The sequence below is a fragment of the Haplochromis burtoni genome, unplaced genomic scaffold, assembly GCF_018398535.1.
Source record: "Haplochromis burtoni strain Fernald_Lab_line unplaced genomic scaffold, NCSU_Asbu1 Contig_174, whole genome shotgun sequence".
NCBI lineage: Eukaryota > Metazoa > Chordata > Actinopteri > Cichliformes > Cichlidae > Haplochromis > Haplochromis burtoni.
Window position 1 is genome coordinate 1,061,843 of NW_024582535.1, and position 12,934 is coordinate 1,074,776.

At 39.4% G+C, this 12,934-nt stretch overlaps 4 protein-coding genes across 5 annotated transcripts in view; 1 reads left to right on the top strand and 3 right to left on the bottom strand.

Moving 5' to 3' along the window:
- Positions 1-5,722, bottom strand: part of slc66a3 (solute carrier family 66 member 3) — a 7,526-nt gene extending 1,804 nt beyond the window's left edge. Inside the window, exons 1-5 of the mRNA XM_005933841.2 lie at positions 5,453-5,722; positions 1,982-2,064; positions 1,495-1,564; positions 1,327-1,384; positions 847-967 (exon numbers count right to left, since the gene is read on the bottom strand). Coding sequence (XP_005933903.1) covers positions 847-967; positions 1,327-1,384; positions 1,495-1,564; positions 1,982-2,064; positions 5,453-5,601 — 481 coding nt within the window. The 5' untranslated portion in view covers positions 5,602-5,722. The remainder of the gene's footprint in view (positions 1-846; positions 968-1,326; positions 1,385-1,494; positions 1,565-1,981; positions 2,065-5,452) is intronic.
- Positions 1-12,934, top strand: part of LOC102311183 (CAP-Gly domain-containing linker protein 4) — a 66,115-nt gene that overhangs the window by 1,410 nt on the left and 51,771 nt on the right. Inside the window, exon 2 of one of the 2 annotated variants that reach the window (XM_005933849.2) lies at positions 3,593-3,739. The exons of the other annotated variant lie outside the window; for it this stretch is intronic. The gene's annotated coding sequence lies outside the window, so the exon portion shown is untranslated. The remainder of the gene's footprint in view (positions 1-3,592; positions 3,740-12,934) is intronic. 2 annotated transcript variants of the gene reach the window in all.
- Positions 5,817-11,193, bottom strand: LOC102310572 (tripartite motif-containing protein 16-like). The gene has a single exon (XM_005933843.3). It carries the CDS (start codon positions 9,994-9,996, stop codon positions 8,326-8,328), a length of 1,671 nt encoding a protein of 556 aa, XP_005933905.1. The 5' UTR covers positions 9,997-11,193; the 3' UTR covers positions 5,817-8,325.
- On the bottom strand, positions 11,262-12,730 carry cunh2orf50 (chromosome unknown C2orf50 homolog). Its single transcript, XM_005933844.2, has 3 exons — positions 12,462-12,730; positions 11,901-11,937; positions 11,262-11,520 (listed from the first exon to the last, which is right to left on the bottom strand). The coding sequence occupies exons 1-3, from the start codon at positions 12,596-12,598 to the stop codon at positions 11,341-11,343; spliced, it is 354 nt and encodes a 117-aa protein (XP_005933906.1). The 5' UTR covers positions 12,599-12,730; the 3' UTR covers positions 11,262-11,340.

Consider the following 12,934-nt stretch of genomic DNA (forward strand, 5'->3'; position numbering starts at 1 on the left):
TTTTTTTTTTTTATTTAAGCTGAGTACAGAAACAAGTTTAAGTGATCTACTGAATATAGACTCAGGGCTTAGCTTTAATTTGAGGAGTTAAATTTAAAGTGATTCCAGTTGTTTCCACCTTTTAATTTTAAAATGCAACTCACTGGGTTTTGAATAGGTGATCGACTCGCCTACTATAGAATATTCCACTTAACTTTCAGATCCCCTTGAGGTGATTTTGCAGTAAGTCTTTGCTGCATTTGTATGAATCTGAGCAGTTTATCCCCATGAACAGTGGTTATGTAACATTTTTACAGAGTTGGATTATGAAACCTCCACATTTCTTTTCACAAGTTGATCTTTATCTATCAAAAGTCTTCTCTTGATGATGACCTTTGTGAATGGTTTCTTCTTAATCATGGAAAGGATCCTGGGATCATACACCAATATAAACTGTGTACATCCAGGTTGTAGGGCTCACTAGCTCAATTTTCCTCTCAAATCGGCATTAATGTGTTCTTTCAAATAAAATTAGCAGTAGATCTTTTAATTCCTAAAGTTATTATAATTTTTGAAGAAATTGCTGAGACTTCTCCACAAAGACTACTGAATTACTTTTTAACACATAACTTTAATGTATTATGAATGAATGGTAAAATCCTCAAACTTAACCTCAAAGTTTTTATTTTAAACTAAGTTATAATACTACAACTTCAATGTCGTTTGGTACACAGCTAAAAAAGAGAAATTTTTTTCAAAACTGTGCCAGTGACAGCTACGAACTTAAATGTATATCTAATCATACAGTGGGGAATGCAACAACAACAAAAAAAAACACAGCGAACACTGTTGGCTGGTTAAACTCACCCATACACGTGTAGGTAGCTAGAGCCCAGGAGAGGGCACTAACCTGCCTGCCGTCCTTTGACCTCCACAGGCATTGCAGCTGGGCAAACTTACTGGCTGCACTAATAAATGTGCACAGGCTCTGAGAGGAGAAGGAGGTCAGATTTCATGTGATAACAAGCTGAACATGGAGCTGAATTTCAAAAAGTTTCAAACACCTTCTGCTGCTTCGGTCAAACTTTAAGAGGAAAGGATGTGGAGGGTTCGCTGCTCTCACCTATTTAAATGCAAAACGCCCTGAGACATGTTCATCTCATTAACCAACCGGGCCATTTGGCATTTATAAGGTCTGGGTGAGAAACACCGGGTGAAATGAGGTCTGTATAAGTTTCTTCTCAAAGCTCCACCTCATTGCCCCTGACTGATGACATGCCATCTCTTTGCTGACTCTGTCTCTCACGCACACACTGACTTATGATTGATTTTAAACAGGTTTATTACCATAGCCAAATCTATGATCCACTTCTCCAGAGTCAGGAGCCTCCAGCCTCCCACAAACCTGAGCACAAGTACGTTAAGGCAGGGACACAAAAGTCTAATGGGTCATTGATTTCTGCACAAATTGAACGAGCACTTTCACATCAATTGGTGCGATAAGTGAAAGGATACACCACGGCGTAGATGAGGCTCTGCCGCAGGCTGCCGTTGTAGTGAAGAATCAGGAGGAGGAGGATGACGTCTGAGGACACACGGCGGGTTATAACTCGCACCATTTACAGCTCTGTTTGATTTCCATTTCAAGGGCTGCTGATATTTGCAGATGCTTCAGAGTGTATTCAGACTCCTGTTTTTTCCAACCTTATTTTGCCCATCTCTCTACCCTTAATTACACTTAATGAAAAGTCTTAATTTCCTCCACCACTGCCACAGGCATGAAGTTGCCAATCATATGTGCAGCTTTACTAAACAAGATACGTTAATATGACTGAGCTCCTTTTGAATGATCTCAATAGACAGAGACTACAGAGAGCAACGCGAGGCATTTAAGACTGAATGATAAACTAATTAAGGAATCTGGATCTAAGACAAGGTTGAAAAAAAGACACTTGCGGAGATAATTATAAGCAGAGGAAATTTATGTAACAGCATAACTTACCTTGAGCAATGAGGATGGGATATTCCAAGTAGGTTGGCGGTGGGTAGTCGTAGTACATCTGATATGTTACAAAAACAATGAACCTGTAAAGCATATGGTGTCAGGTTATTAAACTGGAGGTGTTTTGTTATATTCAGTACTGATTAAAATGAGAAACAATGCTCAGGGGCAAACGAGCCAAAGAATCAGTGGCTGCTTAAAGCTTGATGTTGTGGGAAGGGATTCACACGGGGAGTCAACAAGCAGTTTCTGAGCCAAGCGGCGGCATGATGATCAGTTCATTCACTCTTTTATGAGAGCAGCTCGACTCGGTGTGCTCAGCAAACACGATGAATCAACAGTGGTAGCCTTCAGCAGGAGATGGTCTGCAAGTAGTAGTCTATAGAGGGCTGAACTGACTGCAATCAAACCGTAAAGAAATCAAGATTCCATTAAATGTGCCAATAGTTGTTTTGTTTTTTTTAAAAATCAAATGAACTGATATATAATTTTTTATAATTTGCTTCTATATTTAGCTACCTTTATATCGATTAATTTTCCCTTTTGTTTATCAGTGTATTAGTTTTCCCATTCAAGCATTTTTCCTTTGCTTTTCCCCCTAAACATCTATTATTCCATTTTCCCTTTTTGATTTTTCATCTCTGCTAAATTATGCAAATGTGCTTGCAGATTGCAGTGGTTAGAAATGCATAAAAGAACGTAAAAAGACAAACAGAAATGTTTGCAGAGATAAATGAAGGGAAAATGAAATGGAAATAAATACAATGTCAGCGCTCATGAATGCAAAGACAGGGTGAGGAGCAAGTTAAGGCACTTTAGGAGTCTGACTTGGATTTTATAGGTAAAGAAAGAGAGCTCTGTGTAGACCCAGGAACCAGGAGAGAGATTACAGCTGTCAGTTGGCTGAGGACCACACTGGCATCACCTCCTAACTAGGGAGAGGGAGGTTTGAACTCCTCTGCTTAGACTGTTGCTCTTACAGCCCAGACAGGCAGCACAAAAGCGGATGGATGGATGGATGTACTGAATACATCAAAAATTAAAAAAGAAAGCAAATGAACTGAGATATTCATGCAAAGACAAGTAAATAAAAAAGCAAGTAAAAGCATCTCAATTCATGTCCCATTTTATAAAATACATTTATACATACAGTTTACATTTGGGGCATTTGATGACATAATCCATTTTTACTTCTGCACTAATGAGTTTGTTTTGATTCTGGCAGGTTTGAGCCTCCCAGCCCTGTTATGCAAGCCACCGTACAGATGCATACATGTGCACACAGAGAGATTCCCACAGTGTTAAATAAACAGTATAACACAATAACATCATATGGTGAAATCAATAGCAGATTAACCTATCCACTCTCAGATAGGCTTTATTGTGTTGGGACTTTTTTTTTTTTGTTCCTAGGAAGAGGTAGTGATCAATAAAGCCAACTGCCAGTTAATATAATCTAGAATAGAGATATTTAATATTGGCATGTGTGGAAATGATTTTCCACTAGTGACAAAACCGTTCATGCCGAATGACAAGAGTGCTTTTCTTTGCTGCTTTGTAGCCATGCTGTGTAGATTACTACTAACTACATAAACGTCTTCACTGTTTCAGCGTGGCATGCACAGTGACAGCAAGCTAACGCTTACCAAAACAGTGGGGACATTTCAGACAGTGCAGCCACTGCCAGGCACCAAGGAGAGAGAGAAATTACGCAGACTTACAGACACGGTCTTTATCCCTCCTGCTCCAACAGTGAAGGTAACCACAACACTTCCTGTTCAATGCATAAGAAGCACTTCAAGCTCTAATCTGCTGCACTGATTCAACAGCAGACTGCACAAAGCTTCACACAGAGCCAGCCGAGGCTGACTCTTACCCCGTTTTTAATCATTTAACCAAAATCTTCAGCTGTGCAAACAAAGCACAATTGTTCAGTGTTGAGCCTTCGCAGTAGGATTATATTTTTCATTTTAAGGTACTGTAGTTTTTCAGCTGTTAGGAACACAATCTCTTTGTGTCCCATTTAAGTTTTAATCTGTAAGAAATACTCATTTCTTTTATCAAAGTGAAAGTGGTATTTATGCCAAAATGTATTGCTATACATCAGCGATTCTGTAGGGGTTTTAGGATGGGGGTGTCAAACCTGTTCTCCATGAGCTGCCCAACGGATCCAGTCTGACCCCCTGGATGGCTTTAGTCACTCAACTTTTATAATGAAATGCACTGCTAATCCTGCAATCTGGATACTATACAGGAGTAATACATCTATATAAATGGAAATACAGAGTACTATTATATTGGAGTATAACTTGTGTGTTTGGTTCCAAAAGCTTATCATCTGAAGGCAGTTTTGGTCTTTAGCAGACTTACTGTGAACAGTACAGTTGATTTCACACAAAACAGAAATATTGTTAAAATGCTAAAATATGTCTTAAAAGCTCTCAGTCCGTCTCTCCATAGATAAAACATGGACTAAAGTACATAAAGCTTAACTATGGCAAAATGTGTTGACTGCAATGCTGAGGATGTTACATGATAACCATTTTCAGGATGCTACTGACGCCTAATGTGACAGAATTTTTAATACTGTAATGTTAGCTAATGGAGAGCACTTTGTCTGCAACAGTTTGAGGGTGTGTTGGAGTAAGAAAAGAAATTTCTTTAGGGATGAAGTTTGCACTTTTTCTCTGTACCTGCATGGGTTCCTTCCACAGTCCAAAGAAATGCAAGTAAGATAGCACTGTGTTATACTGAAAATGCAGGATAGGTATTGCCGATACTGATACTTATGACGTATAAAGGCAGCTTGTGTTGGGGAGAGCAGTGTCATGATTTATGATCAATCATCAATTTGAAAATTATGTACACATCTCAATGAGCAATAAAAATCAAACGTTTCGGGTTTTCATGTATTTTGAAGCTGATTTTTTTGGGGGGAGGACACCTGAAACTTGCCTCTCTCTAAAGCACTTAGTCAACTTCTGTTGTATCAATATGCTGTAGAACTAAGTATCGGTCCTATCACGCTAGTATCGAGTCAATACCAATACCAGCGATTCTATCACCTGTACTGTAGGGTTACGCGGTGATTTTAACATTCTGACTTACTGGTAACATTCAACGTTGTTAGAATGTTACCAGTAAGGTGGTAACTTTTAAACGTCGTTTATCCAGCCTTTAAGGAGAAAGAATTTTGGTAACAAAGACAACACCAGAGCTTTTAGTGTTGAGCGTCTCGCAGCGTTTTCAGAAGAAGCATTTGTAGCTGCTCTCTGACAGGATGAGTCCGCCTTCACTGCTGAACACCAACCACAAGTGAGGAAGAGGAAGACGTCCCATCATCACAGCAGCTTGAAGTTACTAAATTACATGGATACTCGCACACGTGAACAGATTATGTAACAAAATTTAAGAGCGAGAAACAAAAAAAAAATAAAATAAAAAAATCCCAGAAGCGGGACAGCAGCCTACCCGATCAGCTCCAGCAGAAGGCTGTTGAGGCTCACTCCGGTCGTAGATTTCGCTCGCATCAGTACAAAGATCTGCGGGAACTTGAGCACCATGCACACAAACAGTGTGCTGAAATTCGCGATGTGCAACAACGTGTCGACCTGCTGCATGTTGTAAAGAGAGGGATTACAAAATGTAAACTTTAGATTGACAGATCTATGCTAATTTCTATCAAAAACGACCCGCAGGACCCTACTGCTCTGCCTCCACAATCAGACTGCTCGAATTTACAAAATACTTCCGCTTTGAACTTTCAAAATAAAGGTGACTGTGACTATGTGGAAAGCGTTAGAACTTTTAGGCTATAGTCTGAAACTTAAAGAAAATAAACAATTATATGAATGTGTGTAAAAAGTAAAAAAACAAACGTCTAACACAAATCTATTCATAGAATGATAGAGACTTTCTTTTATTTTGAAAGTGCACCTGTTTCACCTCCTCTTCTTAGCCGTTAGCTTGGCAGGTTCCCGTCAGACGGCATCTTTTCTCACTTCCGTACATCCACTGAACGCTGATTGGACGGCACACAGCTTCGCCCGGAGTATTTGAAATCTGTACTTTCTGAGCACGGAAAATCATTTCCTCTCATGAGTCTGGGCCTGCGCTGTAGTTTTTGTTTTGTTTTGAATATTTTCATACTTTGCTTTTCTAAAAACATCACAGAAAGCACCAACGTAGGAACTGTTACCATATTACAGGCAAACTCCTCAATTGTTGCCTTGAAATATTGAAGTTGGTGCCAAAGATTCACACCTGCACCTTGAAGCATTTTGATTCTTCAGACATTGGGGCCCCAAACAGAACAGGACGACATTAAAGAAAAGTTGAAACAGAACGTTTCCCTGCCCTTTAGGTGGGAAATCACTGTGAATCAGCTTGTCTCTGATAGCAAAAGGCATAAATTTAAGATGTTTTCAAAGGTTTACAACAGGGATGTATACAGGGTGCTTTGTTTTTAAGTGGGCGACTACAGTGATTGCATACATGATTACATTATTATAAAGATATGAATTTTTTGTCACGGTCTGTATGGTAGACCGTGGGGATGGGGGGGAAGTAGGACCCAAAATGCAGGATTCCTCACAGCAAACAGCGCGTTTATTTACAGTGCAACAAATGACAATAAATCCCCGTGCTCTCCCTTGACTGCCGCATCATGTCTTCCCCAAAAAGTAAGTGTCCGTGTGCTCTCCGCACACATCCACCAGGCCTGATGATGCCTGAAACTCAGTGATTTGCCACAGCCACTGATACACACAAACAAGGAACAACAGCAACACATGTCCATGAATTATTCAAGAACCCTTTTTCCCCAGACCTTTAATTCAAAAGAGAATTTCTTTTTTTTTCTGTGAAAAAAAAAAAAAATTCTTACGTAATTACTTTGGTGTAGTATTAATAAGGGGGATTTGTTATCAATAAGAAAAGCTGTAAAATCAATGTAAATACAGCTAAAAGTTAAAAATCTATCTGAGATTTTATGCTTGACACCCCTGGTTTAGAAAAATCTGGAGACGGTACAAAAGCAGTCAAATAGCAATCACAGGAGGATTATTGTTCATAAGATCTTAGCCAACAATTACAGAGGAATGCATTTCAGCTGTTTGGGGCTTTTGAAAGAGGCCTGCTAAACAGAAAAGACAAGTAAGTAAAAAGATAAAGAAAAAACTAACCAGTGTTTATTTAAACTAAGGGCAATGACTGATTTCTGTGAATGATATATTACCAAATGAATGCTTCAGTTGCGTGAATGTGTGCCCTCACATATCCAATTTAAATTCATAATATTGTAGCGGGCTAGGGGGAAGGGCCACTGGCCCAAGGTCTTATGGGACTGTATACCTGATGTTAACATGTTGTAAGTTGTAGGGTTATAACGGCAGTTACAGTTATCAGGTGTTGATTTGCCATTTTTGTGTTAGTGTGTAACATTAGTCCTGCTGTGTGTTCTGTGTTTGGTGTGGCTGGTGGAGCACAGTGAGTTAGACGGCTGTGTCCATTTACCACCTCTCACTGCTGTGTGTGTGTGTGAAGGGGTGTTCCTAATAAAAGATTGTGCTCCCTGTAGCTTAGTATAACAGCTAAGGCAGAAATAGCAAGTTAAAACAGAAGTTTCTGTCTCCTACTTGTCTGAGCTTGCCACAATGTTAAGATTCATCCAGAGAAAAAGAAGAGAAATCTTCTGTTCAAAACACAAAGCTTCTTTTTCAGGTGTAAGACTCTCAGTTATGCTTTCATGTTGCTTTTGTTTTTTGGCCATCAGGTTTGTACAGCAACCTGGATTTAAGACAGGAGACATTTGTTTATTTGTTCAACTTTAATAACTCTGTAAGGCTTCAGTTTATTAACATAATGAGTAAAGTGTGGACATCTCGCTTCTTTAGTCAAGAAAAATCTCACCAACTGATTCACAGTATCAGCTGTTTACAAGCAGATAATCACCAGTGATCAAAGAGGTTGTAATAATGATAATGTAAGTCTAGGTTCTTTGTCTGTACATTTATTTGAACAACTTCTGATCTATTAAAACAGAACCTAAAAAACAAAAACAAAACTGACCAAAGAGGACAAAAGATTAAGTCAGGATAAAAAAAAAGTTGTAGCAAAGACCATTAAAAAAGTATGCCTTAACATATTTCTTGAAAATATCATTAATCAAGACACTATTATAAGTCAACATAGATAAATGCAGCACAAACATAGCAGTAAAATAGTTCTGAAATATACCCATACATGAAAACTGACTTCAAAATTAATTCTCTACTCAATAGAAAGTCTGCATTGGCATTCTGCGAACATGCATTTTAACTAACTGTCCCTTACATGACCTCTCTCTATTTGAGTTTCCTGAACTCAGCAGTGTCTCCATAATCTGAAAGCCGAAATCCAGCATGAAGCGGGTGAGTGAACGTGGTCTGGACTCTGTGGAGGAGAGTCATGGTTTCAGAGACGTTATAAAAACACAGAATACCGGCACTGTGATCCAGGTACACTCCTACTCTCCCAAACTGAGGACCTGAGACAGCCTTGTGAGAATTGTTGTGCACAAATTTAAAACCATTTCGGTCACAACATAATGCCCACGATGTCCTATTGAATCCTAATCCGCATTCATCTGAGAGCCCTGATCTGCTGGTACTCTTGTATGCGACTGCTATATAAACCTGTTTCCCGCTCCACTCCACCTCCCAGTAACAACGTCCAATCAGACTCTCTCTACTCATGACTTGACACCATCCAGTGAATCTGTCTGGATGACTAGAATATGACTGCTGTTCTTTCACAGCTGTGGCTTTTCTACCCCCCTCACATAATAACACTGATGTGTTAGCTGTGTTCAGATCCATTCTGATTTCACGTGAATATCTTAGGAATCCAACTCTGGTCTTTGGCACTGGTTCTGACAGCAAAACATCCACCTCAGTGACTGTCAGTGAGATGTTTGTCCATTTCTCTTTCAGAACATCCTGCAGTTTATCACTGACCTCTTTCACAGCTGCTGTCAAATCCTCAAAGTACCTCAGAGGACGGATCTCGATGCTGGATGAGTCTGTAGACTCATTAAGTGCTGACAGTAAGGAGTAGCTGTGTAGAAATTGGTTGTGATCCTCTGTGCATGACAGCTGTTCCAGCTCGGCGTCATTTCTTCTCAGCTCAGCAATCTCCTGCTCCACCTTCTCCTGAAGCTCTTTGACTCGACCCACTTCAGTTTCCTGCTGGGATCTGATCTGCTGCTTCAGATCTGAGCTTCTATTCTGCATGAGACAGATGAGCTCAGCAAAGATCTTTTCATTTTCTTCCACTGCTTTATCAGCAGACTGATTGATGGACTCCACCTCCTGTTGAAGAATCGTCACGTCTTTCTCTCGGTCACGGAGTCTCTGCTTGAGTTTTTGTCGACTCATTTCCAGCTCCTTCTGCTTCTTGGTCCTTTCTGCTTCAATTGGGACTGTTTCGTGGTATTTATGGCCAATCAGTTTGCAGTGACTACAGATACGCTGCCGATCAGTACGACAGAAAATCTTCATCGGCTCATCATGACTAGAGCAGATGTTTTCCTGGAGCTTCTTGCAGGGCTCGACAAGCTTGTGTTTCTTCAATGGTGCTGCATTATAATGATCCTGAAGGTGTTTCTCACAGTATGATGCCACACAGACTAAACAGGACTTGAAGGCTTTCAGTTTTCTCCCGGTGCAGACATCACAGGGTACATCTTCAGGTCTAGGATAGCAGTGATCAGCAGAAGCAGCTTGGAGTCCAGTCTTCTTTATCTCCTCCACTAAATTTGCCAACATGGTGTTTTTCACCAGGGCAGGTCTCGGTGTGAAAGTCTTCCTACACTGTGGGCAGCTGTGCATTCTCCTCCCCTTTTCATCCCAGTGGGTTTTAATACAGTTCATGCAGTAATTGTGTCCACAGGGAATGGTCACTGGGTCCTCGAGATGATCCAGACAGATTGAACAAGAGAAGATTTCCCTGTTCAGCTGAGCTCCTTTTTGTGCCATTTCTCCTCTCACTGTCAGCCGCTGTGTGAGTTTTCACTTCTATAGAAATGAAACACGTCCAAGATCTAAACAGAAACTTAGGAACAGGTTAGAGCTTGTTGCATTTCATAGCCGGAGGAAGAGGGAGGGAGGAAGAGCTGGGCTTGAATTTCATTAATAGCAGGGAAAAGGACAGTTTGAAGCACGCAGTATTTGTTCATCACCCCGTTGTTGTTGTTGTTGTTGTTGTTGTTGTTTTGACAAAATTTAAGTAGTTGGTCATTTTCAGTTTCGTCTTGGAATCTGAGAATTTGAATGACTGCACGAACTCAAACAGTATGGAAGATCATGATCACCAAAATCAGAACTGAAATCAAATCACAATTGTCTAATAAATATACAAAACTGAAGAGAAACAAATGAAGGCTAAAATAAATGAATTAAACATGACCTCAATTAATATTTGCTTTACTGTGTTTTAAACACATTCATTTTCATCATATTTAGTTTCTTGTTTCTGTAGGGTTTTGATCCTTTTCTGTGCCTCCTGTGTTACCACATCTCCATTTGTTCCTCTTTTATTTTATAGGTCAGTTCCTCATATGGCTCACCAGTTTCCCCTCATCCATTCTTTTCCCCAACCTTATTATTATCTTTATTGACTTCACCTTTCTGTTCATGTTCTCCTCTAGTTTCCTCTTGTTGGCTGTTTACTTGAATTTCAATTTTGGGGGGGATTTTGTCAGTGCTCTCCTGTTACTCTGTATAATGCCTCAGTTATCAGTTAATAAAACTTTTTGTTTAATCCACCTATCTTCTAGATCCTATTGCATCTTTGTACTGGGTGTAAACACATTTGGGTTTAATAGCTGATGATGTGTCCCAGCACATCCGTGAGATATACCCGTCATCTTTATGAATTTTTGCCTAGTGGTAATGAGAACCGTATCGGTACCAAAACAGAACCCTGTGGAACTCAATGAATAATTTTTATGTGTGAGGAGGATTCCTTACATTACATTTACATGAAAAAACGCGGAATCTATAGGAAAATTACAAGTGAACCTTATCAGTGAGTTTGATTAAAATATCAGGACTTTATAACAATACTGTTTCCAGAATCGTATTTTCTTTCAACAATGGCAATAGAAAAATATGAGTTAAAGTTGTATGACATCTGAAAACATGAAAATATAAAACAGACATTTAGGGGAAAAATACACAAAAAAAGCACAAAATTCTCAGCTCTTAAATTCTTTAAAAAATCCCTTTAAACATGTGCTACATTTTTTGGTTTAAGTAGCTTTATTCCTGCTTTGAAGTTGATTTGTGCTTGATTCTTCAACACCGAGTGTCCAGAGTAGCCTAGAAAGGCAGCAGCTCTGGGTCTGGCTTTTGTTTGCGTTGGCCTGCTGGCCAGAGTGTCAGCCTTTCCTGTCTAAGCAGTTCATCTCCCAGTGGAGTGTTCAATCTGCTACCATACACTTGGTTGGTAGTGTTGGGAATGCAATCAGAGAAAACTGAAAGGTTGTTCGGAAAAGGTCCCTACAAACAAATGGGGGAGTAATGTAACAGAAGGTCACGATTCAAGCTGCGTTTTTCATAATAGTGCAAAATCTTTCATACCTAGTTAATGTACCATTGTAAATGTTTCACATTTTAGTTTATCTCCGAAATTTCACAATGGTTTCGATACACTTTCTAGTTTGTTGCAGAAACATCTTTAAAATAAAAAAAAGCAAAAATCTTTTATCAAAGTTAAATCTAACAACTTCATCTTCCATAAATCACAATCAGTGGTAGTTTTTATTTGACGACCTATTAGTCCTTGTGTTCATCACTTATAACAGGTTGTGTTCAAAGCGTAAAGGGGAGTACATCTGCACTTTTTTTATACAGTGTTGCATTACATGCATTTTTCTTACCATGTGATGAATATCCTTGATATCCAAGGTTTCCTCCCTGTGGAACAGATTAAGTTTGTTTCACTGATTTTTGAATGAACGTGATCTGCCACTACTTGTTACTGAACCAGTGGTGCAATGTAACTTAGTACTGCATATTTGTACTTTTAAAAAAATTACTTGTTATGCTACATTTTTGAAGATTCTGTGAGAACGTGTTGTGGAATATTACGTAAAAGCTATGAAGCATGAATAAACGAATATGATCCAATGATACAATATACATGTGACTGTATTTCTGAAGTATCATTTCGAGTTTTTCTTATTTAATGCCTCTAAATACTTGTTTCAACACTTACAGAAATGATTTAACACAGTAAACTCCAGTGCAGTGCTGATTTTCATATCATGCTTTCTGTATGAAAGTCATCCTTAATGTTTTTCCGCACACTTTTATCAATTTATTATCAAATATTCTAATCAATTTCCTGTGCCATCCCCGCCTGCTTCTTCGTGGTTCTTATTAGAAAAATCCTGGCAAACTCGCCTGATAATTTAGACTACTTTTCAAACCATGCTCACCATTCCATTGCTGATTTCCTCTCTTTCCGTACCCTCTCTTTCCACAACTGGTCCTGTTTATCGGGATGAACCCGTGTCGTGTCGGCCAGTCGCTCAGCCCCAGCAGAGGACGCAGGCCTATTGGGATTCAAGCCCATCGTGGTAGCTAGATTAAATATAAATACTGTTTTGTCGCATAAAACTGCACACAGGCCACAAGCTAATGAGAGTTAAAGCGCCAGTCAGCAGAGCTTGTGGAAGAACTGCCCGGATCTAAGCGATTGTTTTCATTTCCATGGAAACGGTCCTCAATACCGGCAGAATATGTCTGAACGAAATGAAATTATATCAGTACCCCCCCCCCCGAAAAGAAAAACAAAAAAAATAACCTAACTTACTTACAATGACCAGTTCACCAGTTCAAACTGCAGCTGATCAGTGTCTGGACCTTCTCTTCATATTTTAAATAGATAGCTACTCACCTTCTTAACAAA

Coding starts and splice junctions, on each gene's coding strand:
- LOC102310572 (XM_005933843.3), bottom strand. CDS start 9,996: ATGGCACAAAAAGGAGCTCAGCTGAACAGGGAAATCTTCTCTTGTTCA.
- cunh2orf50 (XM_005933844.2), bottom strand. CDS start 12,598: ATGGGCTTGAATCCCAATAGGCCTGCGTCCTCTGCTGGGGCTGAGCGA. Junction 11,938..12,461: donor AGGAAATCAGCAATGGAATG/GTGAGCATGGTT, acceptor TCTGTTCCACAG/GGAGGAAACCTTGGATATCA. Junction 11,521..11,900: donor TCAAGGATATTCATCACATG/GTAAGAAAAATG, acceptor ATTTGTTTGTAG/GGACCTTTTCCGAACAACCT.